General features: G+C 38.4%; 1 protein-coding gene across 21 annotated transcripts in view; it reads right to left on the reverse strand.

Annotated features, from left to right (window-relative positions):
* Positions 1 to 19,334, reverse strand: part of GPHN (gephyrin) — a 234,508-nt gene that overhangs the window by 59,408 nt on the left and 155,766 nt on the right. For 7 of the 21 annotated variants that reach the window (XM_079951142.1, XM_079951123.1, XM_079951126.1 and 4 more), the window contains 2 exons: positions 8,548 to 8,604; positions 5,854 to 5,925 (listed from right to left, as the gene is read on the reverse strand). The exons of 7 other annotated variants lie outside the window; for them this stretch is intronic. In XM_079951142.1, coding sequence (XP_079807268.1) covers positions 5,854 to 5,925; positions 8,548 to 8,604 — 129 coding nt within the window. The remainder of the gene's footprint in view (positions 1 to 5,853; positions 5,926 to 8,547; positions 8,605 to 19,334) is intronic. 7 more of the 21 variants (XM_079951140.1, XM_079951143.1, XM_079951141.1 and 4 more) reach the window with 1 other exon arrangement.

Here is a 19,334-nt window from a genome sequence, read left to right on the forward strand (position 1 = left end):
GCCTTCTTGTGTTCTACACAATACCCAAATGTAAATGATACTATGTCATGACATGGTCTTGTTCCATGGCCATTGTTGGCCAAGTCATCTTTTTATAAAAACAAACAACCACAATGATGCCCTGGGTGTGGTGCTGTCTCATGACACAGGCAGTGCCATTCCTGTTCAGACATTCTGTGCTTTTCACCATAATCCTGAAATTTCCAAAAACCATGAAACTGAATTTGCATCTATTGCAATGGTTACTCAATTTCCAGGCTCAGATTAAAGCACTAGCACTTACTTGTAAAGCTGTGAATAGTTTAAGACTAGGTTCTTTGATGGACTACCTACACCTATAATAACTTGCCTGGGCCTTAAGGCTGGCTACAGATTTCCTCTGGCCTGCCACTATGATAAATAAATCTGGTGGGTACCAGGAATAGGCCCTTTTCAATTGTGGCCCCCCAGTTGTGGAATGCCATACTCTAAGAACTCAGGCTGACAGACTCTGCTGCAATCTCTTAAGGTAAAGGTAAAGGTACCCCTGCCCATACGGGCCAGTCTTGACAGACTCTGGGGTTGTGCGCCCATCTCACTTAAGAGGCCAGGGGCCAGCGCTGTCCGGAGACACTTCCGGGTCACGTGGCCAGCGTGACATCGCTGCTCTGGCAAGCCAGAGCCGCACACGGAAACGCCGTTTACCTTCCCGCTGGTAAGCGGTCCCTATTTATCTACTTGCACCCGGAGGTGCTTTCGAACTGCTAGGTTGGCAGGCGCTGGGACCGAGCAGCGGGAGCGCACCCTGCCGCAGGGATTCGAACCGCCGACCTTTCGATCGGCAAGTCCTAGGCGCTGAGGCTTTAACCCACAGCGCCACCTGCGTCCCTTGCAATCTCTTAGGGGACCCTAAATATATTTTTATTTCACCAAGTTTTTAACTGATGACTCCTTATACCATATATAATTTTATGTGATATGGCTTTTATTACATGTAAGTTGTTCAATTATTTTGCCTTTAGAATTTTACTTGTAAGTTGTCTTCTGAGGAATTGCTCTAAAAGTTTAAGCAGGAATAAATAAAATAATAACTAGGAGTGGTATCTAACATTAGTCATACTCAGAAGATGTACAAAGAACTTAAGCCTGTTAACCACCCTGAGACGGGGTGATTAAATCAATTAAAATATTTTAGATGAGTGTCATTACATATATCCATTATATATAATAAAGCATATGCACACTGATATACATGGTGTTATGACATTAAATGGTTCTGGCTATCATTCTTATGCTATGCCCTGAGAAAATATTTGACTTTGATTTCAGCATATGAAATTACTGGGGATACTGAACCCAGTAACCCTGAGAAATAAGAATAAACAGCACAAAAATGCTCATTTGTAAACCATGTGGTCAGTTTTCATATAGGCAGCTTATGCTGTGATATCAGAAGTTGTTTTAGGGTAATATACTGCACAGGATAAGGAGGTAATCCAAAACAAATTTATTTTGATGAGTTCTCTTAGTTTGACTTGGTGCAAGTGTTTTTAATGATATCTGACAAGGCAGAGCTATTCTGGTTCCTTTATTCATATACACGTTTCAGCAAACTATGTTAATATATATGCTTATGTATAAGCCTGTGGTGCGAAGAATCCTATATCACTTGTGTGGTCAAATTATTCTGTGGTCTCATTATGCTTAAGCTAAACTTGCCTTTTAAGTGTTAGAAAGCTACCATAAAAGTTTCCTTTGCCTCCTCTCATGCTAATATATTTTCATCATTTGAAAAACAACACTAAATTACTTTTCTCTATATACAACTAGAAAATGGAGTAACAGTTCAAAAGTTTACTGCATGACATGTCAGTAACCGTTAATCATATCTGTATGAAAGATAAGTTCCAAGATAAATCTGTCTCTCTTCGTCTTATGAACTCCCTTAGGAAAGCCTTTGTCTCACAGCCTGAGTGCCTGCACGCTTGCAATATGGGTATAATAATACTGACCTCCCTTACAGGGCCAGTATTACTTGAGGGTTTCAAGGCATGGTTTGAAGGAATATGGAGCAGTGGCCTTGCTTGAGCCAAGGAGGTTGGGATCTGGTCAGTGCCTGGATGGGAGACTGCTTGGGAACCCCATGTCCACTGCCTTGAGTTCCAGACAGCATATAAATGTAAACAATAAGTAGGTAGATAGACAGGTAGAAAAATGGTGTCAGTTCAATCAGTGTAAAATGACTACTAAATCAAATCAGAACCGAACTAGAGATAGGAATGGGGAAAAGCAAATAGTATTTGCCGCAATTCTTAATTGCTTCTGCCGATGAAGAACTAAATGTTCTTAAACCTGAGACATAATTGAGGGAACAAACAGTACCCCTAAATCCAGTCACTGAGAAACAGAGGCAGATGAAGACCTACTCCAATGGTGTCTTTAATTTACACCCTGCATGTTATGCCATTAAATTAATTGCTGCAATTTATTCCAATGGATTTTTTAAAAACATGCTCATTATCCTAGACACTAAAGGGAGCACAGAGCTGGGGCAGGGCTTATACTGTTACTTTTTCCAACCATATGTATCTAATCTACTATATTCACACCTATGTTTCCTAGTTTTCTACTTTTTATTAATTATTAATTATTATTAGATATTGATCATTAACAGCTGTCCTTTGGCAATGTTCAGGCAACATCTGGGCAATCTGATGGTAGTGTCAAGAACCTGGAGCACAGACTGAAGTGGAAAGAGCACAGTGACTCAGAAAGAGATCTTTAAAAAAAGAAAAAAAGCTCATATACAAAACAAATCTTGGGACCTGTGCATAATCCTTAAAATGTTTAAAAATATTATCATTCATTGCTTTATTAAGAACTTAATTTACACAAAACTATGGATACGTTTTTTTCTGTGATGTAAGAAGATTAACATTTAAAAAGGGTCCTTTAAATTTAATCTTTTTAGCATGTTTAAAAGGTTGACTTTTAAAAGTTTGAGACAGCCAAAATGTCCTTTTGGTTTATTAGTGAGGCGACTAATTAATGCAACGGATACAGCGTTTGAAACAATGCAAAGGTTCCACCTTAAATAGGCACAGAATTATGAATTACCTTAGTTTTCAATTTATCTGGGAGAGGCAGTAGCCAAAGCTATTAAACAAAATGCTTAAAATACCATACATCTATCCCACTGTACATCTGCAATAAATCCTTTTCCAAAACCAGGTTGGTATATATGACAATGAACTTCAACTCTCACCTACTTTTCCCCCTTTGCTTTTGTCTCAGATTATTTCAACGAATAAGTTATATTGTTGTTTTGTCATTGTATCATTGTTTGGTTGTATCACTGTGTGGTGTGATCAGTGAGTCCATCTTCTTTTCCATCCATCCTCATAAGCAAAACATATGCTGCAAGTGCCATATGAAATCTGGCAGATGAACCCCAACCGCCACAAGATTATTCATGGCACCTGTGCTATTTTCTCTGTCCATAAAGTAACTCTCCTCAGCAACATTAAATATTGTAGTGTGAAAGAGAACAATTTTATGTTTCAATCTCAAACCATTTCATCAAAATTTATGAGTAGTTTATGGTTTGCTTTTATACTACAACTTGAGAGAAAATTCAAACAATATCTGCCCAAACTCAGGATCACTATTCAATTTTCCGTCTATGTGTTAATTATTATTGCAAAAATGATGACACGGGAGAATGGAGTTAAGAATTAGCCTTTCATTTTCTTCAGAGAATGAATGAATTCAAAATGGCAGGAAAAACCCACAAAGGTTGCTTCCACCCTAGCTCTTTTTCTGGAATTGGCATCATTATTACATGTAGTTTTAACAGAGAATCTAAACGATGCTGCATTTTCTGAGTTGATCTTTTAAAAAACAAACAAGCAAACAAACAAAACAATAGCAAAATATTGATATTCTGCATATTCTTTGACATTTGGGGAAAATAAAGTAGCACAATCTCCTTACATCTGACCATTGGGATTTGACTTCTATGTCCAGATGGTATATATTTGGTGATTTAAAAAACAACCACTTTCTGTCAGTGACATTACTATTCTGGATCTTGAATCAAACTTGTAATCTATTAAACAATGCATCCACAACCTTGAAGACAATGGATGAAAAAGGGTATGTGGACATTACTGTAAAGTGGCAGATGTGCAATTCTTACTCCATTTTCAGAACTTGGTGCATTTTCCATGTTTTTAGTGTAATGCTTAGTGTCAAACTAGAAGTGATATTTTTTCTTGTACTTTGCCCTGTGTGGTTGATTTTTATTTTTAAACTACCTAGTGCTCCTGCCACTGCTATTCCTAGACTTGGGGCCAAACTGCACATTACATGTAGTTGCTTAATCTCTTTGCTTCCTACTAACTGTACATGCAAGACCACATGCTCCAAGCTGCTGTCCCATCCATGAGGGGAAAAGCACCTAGAGGTTGTTTTTCACTAAACAAAACTTAGTGAAACTAAGTTTAGTTTAGTAAACCTCACTAACCAACTGCATGTAATATATAGCTTAGCTGCCAGGAATAACACTTTCCCCCCATGTTGTAAATCCGTAATGTTAGTGCAGTTCTAGAAGTTAAAAAAAAAAAAAAGAATTTCAAAGAAAGTGGTAAAAAAGCAAAGGTACAGATGATCTACAGATGCATCAATAGGAGTATAGCATCTAGATCAAGGGAAGTAATAGTGCCACTGTATTCTGCTCTGGTCAGACCTCACCTGGAGTACTGTGTCCAGTTCTGGGCACCACAGTTCAAGAAGGACACTGACAAACTGGAACGTGTCCAGAGGAGGGCAACCAAAATGGTCAAAGGCCTGGAAACGATGCCTTATGAGGAATGGCTAAGGGAGCTGGGCATGTTTAGCCTGGAGAAGAGGAGGTTAAGGGGTGATATGATAGCCATGTTCAAATATATAAAAGGATGTCACATAGAGGAGGGAGAAAGGTTGTTTTCTGCTGCTCCAGAGAAGCGGACACGGAGCAATGGATCCAAACTACAAGAAAGAAGATTCCACCTAAACATTAGGAAGAACTTCCTGACAGTAAGAGCTGTTCGACAGTGGAATTTGCTGCCAAGGAGTGTGGTGGAGTCTCCTTCTTTGGAGGTCTTTAAGCAGAGGCTTGACAACCATATGTCAGGAGTGCTCTGATGGTGTTTCCTGCTTGGCAGGGGGTTGGACTCGATGGCCCTTGTGGTCTCTTCCAACTCTATGATTCTATGATTCTAAAAAGTGTTCATTTAAATGAGGACAGGGGAAGCTTTGGATCTTCAGATGTTGTTGGACTACAACTTCCATCATCCCTGACCGCTGGTGGAGGCTGATGGGAGTTGGAGTCAAACCATATTTGGAGTATCAAGGTTCCCCAGCCATGACTTAACCTGATGCCTAGGGTAGGAGTGGCCTTCCAGATGTTGTTGGTTTCCAACTTCTAGCAACCCCAGCCACCATTGTCAATAGGCAGAAATGATGGGAACACTAGTCCAACAACCTGCAGGAGGATCACAAATTAGCTACCCTAGCCTTGAAACTTGCTTTACAATTAGGAATGACTTCAGGTGATGGTTTAATTTTGGAAAGGATTTTTTGTTGTTGTTCAATGGGAAAGCCCAAAATTTACTTAATATTTAACGCATATTAGGGTTTTCTCTTAAATTAAACCCTGTGACTTTATGCTAAATTTTCATGGATATTTGAATGAAACCCCAGCTAGAAAAAGAAACAGAAGAAGGGAAAAGAGAGAAAGGGAAAAAAGATGGGGATGAGAGGACAAACCAATCAGATTTGGTGTTACCAGCCAACGGAAGTTTTTAAAAAACAAATCACCGAGTGAAATCGTACATTTACTCGGAGAGAGCATCCTTTGACATTTCCTTCTAGGTGATCTCTGAGCTCCTCCAGCTTTCGATGGAGCTACATGTAAACATCAGAAAATGAATTGAAAATTATACCTATTCTCTTTTCATGTTTGTTGTTTCCGTTCTTTTTATAAAAAAGATAAGATCATAGTGCAACACATTTCTCACTGCCTTTGCAATACATCAAACATTTTATCAACACAAATATATGCTCCATATACTCTGACAAGAAAAGCAACTCATTTGGTTAAATCAGCAATTATTTTTTCAACATGTAAAAGTTAGTTCAGTTAGTAAATACAGGTTGTGTAGTGATCACTGCCTTTAGCAAACTTCCTAATTTTCAAGCATTGTTTGTAGCAAGGAGAGTGCTGAAATATTGTAGATTGTTTTCAGTGGGTGCAGTACCAAATATAGGGTCTTCCAAGCAATTTCTAAATGTTCATAGCTCATTCTGATGCCTAAATTGGCTACTGCTGAACGCTAACAGCAACAATTCTTATATTTAGTAGAGAAGTACAGAATTAAGAAATATAACGAAAGCATCAATAGGTTTTGAAAGATGACCTAAATTTCAAAAGACACGGGGTAAATGAACTTGGATCCAAGGATAAGTGAATGCATGGGATTTCACAGAAGGAAAGTTTACCATCTCCTCATTCTGCTGCAGTAGTCTGAACCTCTGAAAAAACTCTCCAATGTGGAGCCTGGGGCTGCTGGATGGGATCATCTCAAAACCAGGCAGACACACCTTTTATGAATGCCTGGTTTGAGGCTGCCCTCCCTCCCTCCCTTGGAAGGGCCTGGGGAGGAGCAGTTGGCTGTGGTGGGGAGGGAATAGCAAAAGTTCCTTCTAAGAGCTTCCTTGTTTTCACTGATCTTAGGATCCAATCCACTGAATTCAAAACCCAAGGTGCTAAATTTATTCAAGTATAAACTTACAAATCTTGCATACAAGTTTGCGGTAAGGATAGGTCTTTTTTCTTGGAATACAATTTGAAAGCTGGATTCACAGTTAATTATGTACATATATTTTCAATGGCTATTTTTATTTTCCATTAAACGTGGACTGAAACTTGTTCTGTCCACTGCAGCAAAAGTATCCAACAATGCAAAGTATATCTTCGACTGCACCACAACCATAAATTAAAAGGGGGGGGGGGAATCAGCCTCACAGAAAGACAGTGAGGAATGTTGTAGTTGCCTTTCAGCATCATTGGCATAAGCGTAATAGCAACTTTTTCCTTTTTTTCCATTATGAAATCAATTGTATGGAATTGAATATGGGAAATAGGTGCATAAGTACACTTTTCCCTTCCCCCTGTTTATGCTCAGTGCAACAACACTTTCACACGGAGCAGCTGTATAGAGCGATATTAAGAGAAAAGAGAGGATGGCTTGTCCTGGAATAAAGGTGATACACACGCACACACACAAACACAAAATATATTTTGGAAAAAAATTGAGAAGGCAGGATTGGCAAGGAGAGTGCAGAAAAAAGAAAGAAAATTAGTGCTTCATGTGGTGCAAAAAACAAACAAAACTGAAGTGAGAAGTGAAATAGTGCAAGGATTAAAAACGAGAGGCCACAATTATTGCTAAATATTAACAAGGTAACCTATGCCAAGCCGTGGGTTCAAAACATGTTGATAAACTGGATTTTTAGATGTGTTTTTTAAATAACATAACAGCATCTCTCAGAAGACTGTATGGGCAAGGGCAGATTAAATAATAATCTTGGAACTCAATGTGATAAACTATAGATGGAAACTAGTTTAGGAAGCTGACTGATTTTGCTACAGTTTTGACTTAAATAGTTGCACTTAGTTCCCATTAAAACGAATGGGGAAAGTTAGCCTTAATTTAAGTCTTTTTGATTTCAGTGGAAATCAAAAGGCAACTAACTTAGCATGGATCCAGCTCACCAGACATTGTGTAATTCTTTAAAATGAACAAAGAAGGCAGTAAAGGGGCCTAGCACTGCAGTAATTTTAACAGCCTTGTTATTCAGAAATGTCTCACAAGATCTCTCTCCCCATATTTCCCATTTTCACTCTTCTTAAGCATATACACACACAACAAATTCAGCTAATTTGATTACAAAATGAGTATTTTTAAAGTACAAAGTAAAAACTGAGAAGTCAATCAACAATCTTACATCTGAAACAGGAAAACTGCATGTTTTAATCTGACTTCATCCACAAATCACTTAAATGACAAAACTTGAATCTAAGCAACCTTATCCTATTTAAATAAATGAAACTAAGCCATTTTAGTGCCACTAAGTGGTTTAAGAGAGAAGAACGTGTCATTGTTTTTATATAAATGTAGCATGAACATAATTTTATTCTTGCCATCTATCAGAGGAGTGTTAATTATTCACAAATGGTAGGCTCCTTAAGGAAACTTTGGCTATTCCCCCGCCCCCCGATACGTAGTAACATCCAGAGCTAGGCACTTGGCAACTTGCCTTCAGCTAACTGCATTATGGTGGCTCTTGGGTAGCACAGAAACAAAAAAAATGTGATCCAACAGTGATAAAAACACTGAAATAAAAACAATGAAATGGTGAGAAAGATAATAGCCCCACCCTCTGCCTCCCCTACCCGCTCCCTCCAAAATAAAAGTGTAGGCTATAGAAGAAAACTTGCAAAATAAAAGTTAGAAACATATTTACTTTGAGGGATCCAACTCTACTAGCAACTCCTTTGCTTTCATCCGGGCGTCTAATTTGCTACAATGGGGGAAGATGGATAAAAAAGACAGAAGAATAAAGAAAAAAGTGAACTTAAAAAAATTTCCACACAGTCAGTTAGCAGTGCATGCAAGACATCAATTTGACTTTCTGACACACTTCTAGGGAACAAGGACACAGACTCTTATTTCTGGATCACATTATGACTCGTTTGCTGAATTCTTCTCTTTAATTACGGATTCAGTACTGAAAGTGTGCATGCTATAGTTGTTACTAATATTTTTAAAAATACATAAACCATAATATATTTGAAATCCTGGATTTGGTTCATGACGAATGAAGTACTGACACAAAGATAGGACAAATGTCTTTGTCTTTAAGCCAGGTCAGTGAACTTGTGCTATGTGCGATGGTTGAAGAGTGTCAAGCACACAAATTAGAGACATGAGTATTGCAAAGCTTTCAGCCCTGCGAAATATTAGTGATAACTGGCAGAATTATATACAGCTGCCCCATGTTAAAAGAAATTAGGATATTAGACACAGTCCTTAGTTCCCAATTAAATAATTTTGCTGCCCAGCCAGAAAATTTTAATGCCATACCAACAGCAACTTAACAATAGCCAAGACACGTCTTAGTTTTGCTTTCAATACGAGCCTCCTTGTTGTTTTCCTTGCTTATGTTACGGTAATTCTGTATTGTGCAGAGGAATGAAGAAACAGTTCTGTAGCTACTGCTTATCAAGCTTTCATATTGCTAGGAAGAAAATTTAAAAGTAAGCAGAAAAAAGTTATACACTAAAGAATCTTCATTTTTATCATTTATATTTTTATAAAAATGGTAAATAAGCTTACTAAATAATATCAAGTCCAAAGTTTTGTATGTGATTCAGATGAAACATTTAAATTTATGTAAATAATGGAAAAGCTTCCTACTAGAATGGACTGGATAACAAATAGGCAATACTAGGAATACATCATATCCCATGCTGCCCTACTAGATGCAACAGGACTTCTATCTCCCCTCCTCACCACCAAAGGCCCCCCAAAGAAGCTCCTCTGAACTTCCTCTCCTTGCCTCTTTCCTGCAGGCCCCACCCACCCTGCTCCAGAAAGTTCCTCAACATTCTGGAGCAGATACAGATAGGTAGCCGTGTTGGTCTGCCATAGTCAAAACAAAATAATTTTTTTCCCCTTCCAGTAGCACCTTGAAGACCTTGAAGGTGCTACTGGAAGGAAATTTTTTTATTTTGTTTTGATTCTGGAGCAGACTTATGGAATACACAGGGGGTTGGGAAGGAATTCTGTTGCAAAAGCAGAATTCCGTTGCAAAAATGAGCTGACACTATTTTATGTCATCCAATAATAGATAGTCTTAAAAGGTAACTCATTTTGACAATATGGAAGATTCCAATTGGTTCAAAGTAAAGTGCACATTTTCAGACAGAGTAAAAGGCTGGGCAGATCTCTTGTCATTTGGCTGGCTAACAAGTAGTTAGCTGCAGACGCTGGTCATCCAACAGGTCAATAGGACATAAGACTACCTCTCTAACCGTGAGCTAGAGCAGGCCTTTCCAAACTTTTCATGTTGGTGACACACTTTTTATCATTTCGCGACACAGTAAATCAGTTTTACTAGCAAGCCAGAGGTTTCCAGCCCTGGGAGGAGCATGGGGAGCGTTTGTGCGATAAATCTACACACTGCAGCCGACACGCTAATGTGTCGCAAACGCACAGTTTGGAAAGCCCTGAGCTGGAGGCTTAATATTTCTGTGCCTTAATTCCCCATTTATTAAAATGGCATATTGCGCAAGTGTTTTGATTAGAAATTCATAGAATGCATACAAGTGTAAGCAGAAAAGATATAAGAGAAAATGAGAAACCCACAAGTGAAAAGGCTTGTTGCAATATTTTCTTCTCAAAAAGGAAATCAGACACTATGTTTGCTAAGCACCTAGGTCAGAGAAATAAAACAGGCGAAACTATATAACAGGAAAAGTGGAAGTCAGGTAACTTAATAAAGCAGATAACAAAATGCAGTGGGTTGGAATAATAAACAATGGGGAGTGAAAAGCAAAGAAAGAGGAAAAAGATCATACAACAAGAGATAAGGGGGAGGGGTAAATGAAGTAAAGGAGTTTTTATATTGGCTCCAAAATACAGACAATTGCACTGGAGGTTCAACATTACAGAAGATACAGGCATCAACATCAATTCAAAATATTGAAAAAAAGTCTAAAGATTGCATTCCTAAGAGTACCTAACTAATCAATTTCTCTTATATTAAATAATGGGAATAATTCCTCCAATAGGAGCTGAATTATTAACAAAAAGGAAATGTGCAGCAAGTCAAGTATTATTATTTTTTTGAACACAATAATCTAAAAATGCCATGTTTTTCTATTATTTTATCTTTTTTGAAATGATTTTAAACTTGTTACTGCTAGATAGCAATTTTTGAAACTGTTATGATGTATTGCACAATCAAGAACAAATATAGGGCACAGGGCTTCCAGCACTGAGGCACAGGGACATTTTTGGCTGGGATCCAAAATATACCTCTTCTTCTTGCGCATGCGCAGAATTCTGCCTCATCTGCAGCTCCCCCAACCTGCCTCTAGAGGCTCCAGAACAGTGTATTGCAGACTGAGGGAGGTGGTGAATAGATAACTCCAACCTGGTTTCCTAGAATCTAGCAACTGGGAAAGCAGTTTCCCAGGAGGATTTGAAGAAGAGAAACAGCGAGCAGTGAAAGTTTATAACACTCCACTCCTTCTCCCTGTTTTATCTCTGCTTTAAACCCTCTACTAATACAGGGGAAATTTGACTGAGAGAAAAGTAAGGAAAAGTCATGATTCGATAGGATTGAAGGAAACCGTCAGACACACACTATTGTTTCATAAGCAGCTCTGAGGTGAGCAGAAAGCAAGCATGTTTGTGAGAATGTGTATTTTATTCTACAGATGTCTTAGGAGTCAGTTTGCACAGCCCAAGAAATACAAATAGGCAACTGATGGTGAATATGCAGCAGAATATATTTCTGAGAGCAGCCTCAAGCATCACAAGTATTTGGAAGTAAAAGTTTTCACAGGTTTTTTGCTAACTCAGGGCTGTACCTGTAAGCCCAAACATTTGGTGAAGAAATTTAGGACTATAGAAAAATGAAGAAGCAAAAATGAAGAAACTACAGTGGTAATTAATAACAATGAATTAGAAACATATCTCAGGTGCTCAAAATTTTGAGCTAAACACTCCTTTATCATCTCTGAAAAAATGAGCAACCAAAACTTTGTGGATATTTATCACACTTTTGCAAAAAGTTGTATGAATCTATTGAGGCATATGAGGTCTGGAATGGAGTAGAAAATACTCTTCCTGAAGGAGTAGTTTTTTATTCAATAACTCCTTCTGTAAAATGCTCCCCCCACCCCCCAAAAAAAAAATCCTTTGGAAAAATGAAGGCTATGGCCTGTGAAGTTTTGTTCTTTTGTTATGTGAAGTCCAAAACAAACAAGAAGGTTCAGAGAAAGAGAGACTGTTGAAGGTATCCTAAATGATGACTCAGGGTAGCTATTTGTTATAGTTCTTTTAGTGCAAATGGTTTTGGAGCTGTTTGTGGCAGGCAATTTGTACATAGCATAGCTCCAGGATGGGGGTTAGAGTGTCTTCATCTGTATCTAAACTAGATGAAGTATGTAGATGAGTTTTGTGGTCAGAGAATGATCAACCTATAGAAACATATAAATATTGAGCTATATTAATATTGATACCATGGGGTAAGGAAAGCCATGAATCTAAATAAAACTGCTAGTACATGAATGCTAGCAATGGATAAGAAAGCCTCAAACATATGGCCAAGCTTTAAAAACTGTCAAGAAGTAATTTTAATGGAAGTAACCACCTGGAAAATAATTCTAGAAAAAAAAATTAGTATAGAATCTCTGGTTTATTAAGTTAGAAACTGATCTTTCTCAAAGAGAGCAAACACTGTTATGCTATGTCATAAATTATAAGTATATTTTAATCATTAAGAAATTTAATGTTTTGTTATGCCACCCACGCATTTCTACTACCTCATACCCTCCAACATTTCTCCAATGAAAATAGGGACATCCCATTCCATAATGATAATTTTACTATTTATAACCCACAAATCTTACTGGGTTGCCCCAGCCACTCTGGGCAGCTTCCAACATATATAAAAACATAATAAAACATTAAACATAAATTAACTTCCCTATACAGGATTGCCTTCAGCATGCTCGGGGGGTGGATAACTCCATACCCTCTAACATTTCTCCAATGAAAATAGGGACATCCTAAGGAAAAGTGGGACATTCCAGGATTAAATCAGAAACCGGGACGGCTTCTCTAAATCAGGGATGTCCCTGGAAAATAGGGACTCTTGACGGGTTTACTATCTCCATTCCAAGACATAAAAATGGTGTTATAGTTCAGCTTTCATAAAAAAAAATTTACACTGAAAGGAAAACTTTTCTGAAAGGAGACACAAGTATGCAGAAGTTAAAGGCAGACTTCTGAAAACTAAAGGGACAATATGCATTCTCATAATTCTGATACAGTCAGACTTCATTAAGTCTCAATGACTTAAGTGTGCCCATTCTAAGCCAGCAGCAGTCAATAACATGGCTTACTGACACAGTGGGCTGCTGGAGCTTACTGAGAGGGAGAGGGGAGGAGCTTGGCCCGGTTCAGCATGTGGCAGCAGGAATATCAGACTGCCTCTGCCATCATGCACCACACCCTCTTGGTAAGTGTCAGTGACCCACTGTGCCTGGAGGGTAATGGTGCCCCACTGGTGCTGCCTCCCTGGTCACTACTGCTCCAAGCATAACTAAGTCTGCACCCATTCCATGAGCCCTTATCAAAATTAAGTAAATGACACTTAAATCCTATTGAAATCAATATCACATCAGGTGATTTCATATTATAGATTATCAACCATTTTTAATCATATGGCTAGGCAGTCATAATCAAGTATACATCTCTACTGCCAGCATTTCCCATCAAATTTGTGCACACTTTGGACACCTGTTCAAGTTCTCAGATATAAAACAGGAATGCAGTACAATAATTGAAAACATATTTAGGGAATGTGAAACACAACTCACACTTTCTATCTATTCAATTTAAAATAGAAAACAATTTATTTGTCAGAAAAAAAGATTCAAAGAAGTATGTATGTTAAAGGATTACTTAGTTGGTTTTGTGCTTCTAGATCAAAGGTCTAAAATAACCTATAAAATACCCAATTTCTATTTATTATCCCTTAATATAAAAAGAAATATAACATTATTCATGTATATAAAACATTAGGCTTTCCATATTATAGCTATGGAAATCTCTTACCTTTAAAACAAAATTCTATTAGAAATTCTTTAAAATATTCATATACATATTTCCCAACACTCAAATCAGTTAATATATAACAAACACAAGAACAATAATTAAGCATACAACGCAAAGTCCAAAAAGCTCAATAAAACTTAGCAGCTATCAAATAAATCCAAAACTGTCTGTAAATGCCTCAACAGTCCAAAGCCTTCCAAAATAAATAAGTGTTCTGTTTTGTGCAAGCTGTAGAGAGTAGTTTGGGTTAAATTTCTCTCTCAAAATACTAGAACCTGGGGCCATCCAATGAAGTAGAATTTAGAAGATTCAGGACAGAAAAAAGAAAGAAATTCCTTCCACAAGACGTAGTGGTGGCCACCAATATGGATTATTTTAGACTAATTTATGGAGGATAATACTACTATAATAATATCTAGTCATGACAGCTATGTTCTACCTCCATTGTTAGACACAGTATGCCTCCTGAATACCAGTACAGGTCTGAAGAGAATTTTCAAGGACCCCAATAATGTTTGCAGGATTCAGGCTCTGAGTTAAGCTCAGCAAAGGTTTCTACCTCATACAGTGAAGCCATGTACAGGGCCTGATTTACTGTACCCAGAATGGAGGCTCAGAATAGGCAAGACACTCTTTTAAGTACATTATTTCCAGTGTGTGAAAATCTTAAGAAAGCTACACTTTAGCATCATACAATTATGTGTGGAAGCTCACAGGCAGTCAGTGCAGCTGCCACCGACCTGGTTGGATGCTTTTGCCTCCCAAAATTTATCAAAAAGCAATCTGCAGCATTTTGTGCAAGCCATAACGCCAGAATTGTCTTCAAGGACAGCCCCACGTAAAGCACATTGCAGCAGTCAATCATAGAGGTTATGAAAGCATACATCCATGGATGTAGCATGGTATAGAAATTTAATAAATAATAAAAATAAAATAATAATAAAAGGTAAGCATGGTCAGATCCTGGATCTCAAAAAAGGGACACATAGACCTAATAAAAGTCTAAATTTATTTAGTTAGACTGTGAGATTACTGAGTAAGATGTGCCTGCAGAGTGTTGCAGAGTTAAAATCATTTGTAGAGCAGTATGTGCAAAATATAACAGCATGGATTTTTTTAATCTGACTGCTGGATGGCCCAATGTTGAAGCAACACTTTTTCTCCATTTTAACATGGTCATTTGTAGTCATCACACAGTGGTGACCCACATAGAAGTCAGCCTGTTTAATGCATGTAATCCCATTTAAATCTCAGTTACCTAATGGTAGGGTAGGTCAATACCATGATGCACACATGGATTTATGACTTGAAGAGAATGTAGGGGTAGCCAATGTGGTGCTTCCTGATGCCTATGGCCTTATACTCCCATCAGTCCCAGTTGGCATGGCTAGTGGTCAGGGATGAAAAATAAATAAAGAAGAGTAGTAACAACTCCACAAGATAAGTAAGATGATATATATCCATTTTTGTAAACTTAATGATTATATTATATGGACAAAATCTTAAGTTGCCCTTCTGAAACAGAAGAGCACCTCCCATTGATGGAAGGAATGTGGTCCAGATGAGGCTCCCTTTTGCTCTCAGTGATGGTGGGGACTAGGGAGGTGATTTTCATTGGTTACCTCTTCCTCCTGCTGCCCCCCCTCCCATACTGATCTGGAGCATCCCCAACACTAGAGCAGAATCTTAAGGGGCTACGGGGGAATTGGCAAAATCTCCCTTCCTCCTAACAGCAACATACCAAGTGGAGATCTGCTAATGAGAACATAGGAACCAAGTCATAATGTTTAGATACGGAGAGATGAATCTCAGATATCCAAAATGGGTGATTGGAAGAAAAATACCTAGTCTAGATAGCCAACGTAGAATCAAAATAAGTAATGAAAAAGGGGCAAAAAATGTTCTATCAGTCAGCTTTAGTTAATCCCTACTGGTTCAAGGTAAGTGCAAAAGAAAGGAGAGTTGTAAAAAATACCTTTGGAGCCTTAAAAATGCCTGCTACTTAATATGCAGTGAAAACATTGTTATTACAAAGTAAAGGACATGGGTTTATATAGTTTAGCGTCACAAAACTAATACCAAAGGGAAAGAACAAAGTAGCAAACACTCCCTGATTACCAAAATATGCTAGGAGGGATGGCCTTAAAAAACACAACCGCCCCTAGTTCTGAGCATGCTCTGATAGGTCTACTAAATCTACTCTGAGGCAGACCTACTAATGTTGTGCTATGGCTGTACGCTAATTTTTGTGTTCTGATTGGTGGGACTGCCATCATGACAACAGGAGGAGGCTGGAACCTGTAAAACTGCTAGGGCTACTAAGAAAACACATTTTTAAAACTCGGTTCCTCTGCCTGGAGATGAATGGGAGAAACCTCCTGGCCAAAGCAATAGTCTGGATCAGGCATGACTGAACAGTGGAGAGAGCTGACTGCCCAGAGAACAGGAGACTGGCAGAAATGTCTCCAGGGAGTTCCTCTAAGTTGAAATGAAATTTTGGGCAAAACTACTGTATATGTATTAGGTGCGGGTGGCGCTGTGGGTTAAACCACAGAGCCTAGGACTTGCCGATCAGAAGGTCGGCGGTTCGAATCCCCGCGACGGGGTGAGCTCCTGTTGCTCGGTCCCAGCTCCTGCCAACCTAGCAGTTCGAAAGCACATCAAAGTGCAAGTAGATAAATAGGTACTGCTCCGGCGGGAAGGTAAATGGCATTTCCGTGCGCTACTCTGGTTCGCCAGAAGCGGCTTAGTCATGCTGGCCACATGACCAGCTCCCTCGGCCAGCTCCCTCGGCCAATAAAGCGAGATGAGCGCCGCAACCCCAGAGCTGTCCACGACTGGACCTAATGGTCAGGGGTCCCTTTACCTTTACCTTACTGTATATGTAAAAAACAAAACAAAAAGCTTTTGCCTTTTATTTTTTAACTGGGTTTTTGCTTCCATAAGCAGCGTTGTAATTCTAGGGTCAGATTATTCTTCAGGGGATGAGGCTGAGGATTTGGAGTTGGAATTGCCCTCAGGGCCAGTGGCCCTGGATGTACATACTAAACCAGAAGCACTTGTACAAGAGGAGCCCATTGTGCCAGTACCTCTTGGGCCTGAGGAGGTTGTATTGCCCTCCTTGAACAGCAGTTCAGAAGCTTCAGTAGAGCCATTGCCTCTTCTGCTCCACTGGAGTCAATAGCTGCTAAGACGAGCTGGGTCCCTTCATATTCAGAGAATTTCATGGAAAGCAGAACTAGCGACTGTGGCACAGCTCCAGCTCCTTTTTAAGGCTCTTGTCTTTTTTTCATGTTTTTTATGACAGAATATGTTTTTTTTCTGTCAGTCTGCACTTTTTATGGTCATGCCTATTGCCCCTTAAAACGCGTTAATGTCTAAATGTTCAGCTGTCGCCTGCAATTGATGTATTTTCCTTTTTAGCAAGAATTCTCTGTATCTTTGGGTTATTTTACAAGACTTCACTATTTATTATATTTACCAAATATCTTAATTTTTCAATAGTTCATCATGAGAAAAGATAAAATGGTTTGACCAAAATAGTTTAGTTAACAAAAAATTGGATTAGAAAGCACAAAGTCTCTGCACCATTTTTAGCAGATTGCTTCTTAGTAACCTGTCCAGTTTTTTGCACAGAGGTCACATTGCCTGGTGTAGGGGGAGGAGCAATTGACAAGAGATATGTGAATAACAAAGGATATTTTTTTTTACAAAGACTAAAATCTTTGACCTAGTTAGTGATTATCATTTTCAAACTCCGCTCCTCATTTTATATCTAAAATTAGGATAGCAGCAGGATGAGAAATTTAATCTTCAGCAAATTAAATTCCCCATCATGCTCTCTGAAATAAGAATTAGATATAGCCTTTGGCTAGATAAGTAAGCCATAGTACAAATATTTAACAGTAAAGAAAGAGACTTAGTCATAATGAACATTATTCCCCATTTTATTTTCCCCAGTCTTACTGAAGAATAGCTATACTCACTTAAAACTGGTGCAATGAAATGGAAAGCAAGACACTTTGTCGGAAATGCTTACAATTTCCCCCCTGTTTTTGGCTACCATTGCCAGCAATTCTACTTTAGATTTCATGCTATTTTATTTATCAGGATGTATTTCAAAGATGTCTGGCAAATGCAATTTCAACGAGTTCAACCTAACAAGTCAAAGTGATCTCAGGGCTAGTTTATACACGGAAGCTGTCTGCTTTCCATTGCTCCATACAATTCTTCCCAATCAACCCTTGAGTGTGAAATTGAAGAGAGATACAACAGCATGTACAGAGCTGCAGACAGATACAGCCAGCAGTGGTAAGCAGCGATTTCTCTGAGAATACTTGCTGGACAAAAACCTGACATGATAGTGAAAATTACTGCCTTCCACTGCTGGCTCTATGTATTTAGAGCTCAGGTCACAGTGACATTTCTCCATGTGCTTCTGTACCAGGGACAATCAAGATAGATTGTACAAAAGGTAAAGGGGGGGGGGGGAAGAAGCATCCTGTTTGCATGAGTGAGCTGGCTGATACACTACTAATGACCTAGCTACTACAATAAGCAAAAAAACAAAAACCCCAAAATATATTAAATTCACCTATCAAAATTAACAAGGGTTTTCTCTTAAAAGCAGTCATTTTTTTTAATATCATGGGATGCCAAAAAGATAAAATATCACATACGTGTGTGTGTGTGTGTGTGTGTAATATATGTGTGTGTGTGTGTGTGTGTGCGCGCGCGCGTTACATCATAGCTGTAACATCCCTGAGGCTCTGTACCCAGCACACTCCCTTAAATCCACCTCTGAATCTCTGTGTGTGTATAGATATATATAGATATAATATAGATATATGTGTGTGTGTTTATGCTAAAACTTTGACATTTACTCAGAATGCAGCTTTAATTAGGTTACAAGTATCTCTCCAAGATGTAATTTTGAAAACAGCATAGTGCATCAAATTATAAACCAGATAGAATTTCGTAAAGAAATCCTGAAGCAGTTTTCCAGCACTCCTGATTAAATTTTACAATACAGGTTTTTTCTGAAAAGAGGAATGAAACCGGTAAAAAAGTTCCAGAGATTTTAAATCTAATAATTTTCCTCTGACATATAAAGTGGACACTATTTAAATTTCACTTAACAAGATAGAACCTGAAAAAATCCTAAACTATCCAGTCCAAATTCAGTACGAGCAGGAAGGAAGGAATGTTCTAGCATTCAAACAATGCTTAATGGAATTCTCAAGTGCATGATTTCTCTAACTTACACTCTACTGTCACAAAAATCAAGCAGTACATCATCACAGCATTGGTTCACTTGGTAGTATTAACGTATGTCAGGAAGTAAGTTAGCCTATCTATAGCAATAGCAGGATAATTCAGAGTTTATTTAACAATAATAGT

The sequence above is a fragment of the Podarcis cretensis genome (assembly GCF_951804945.1).
Source record: "Podarcis cretensis genome assembly, chromosome: 1".
Lineage (NCBI taxonomy): Eukaryota > Metazoa > Chordata > Lepidosauria > Squamata > Lacertidae > Podarcis > Podarcis cretensis.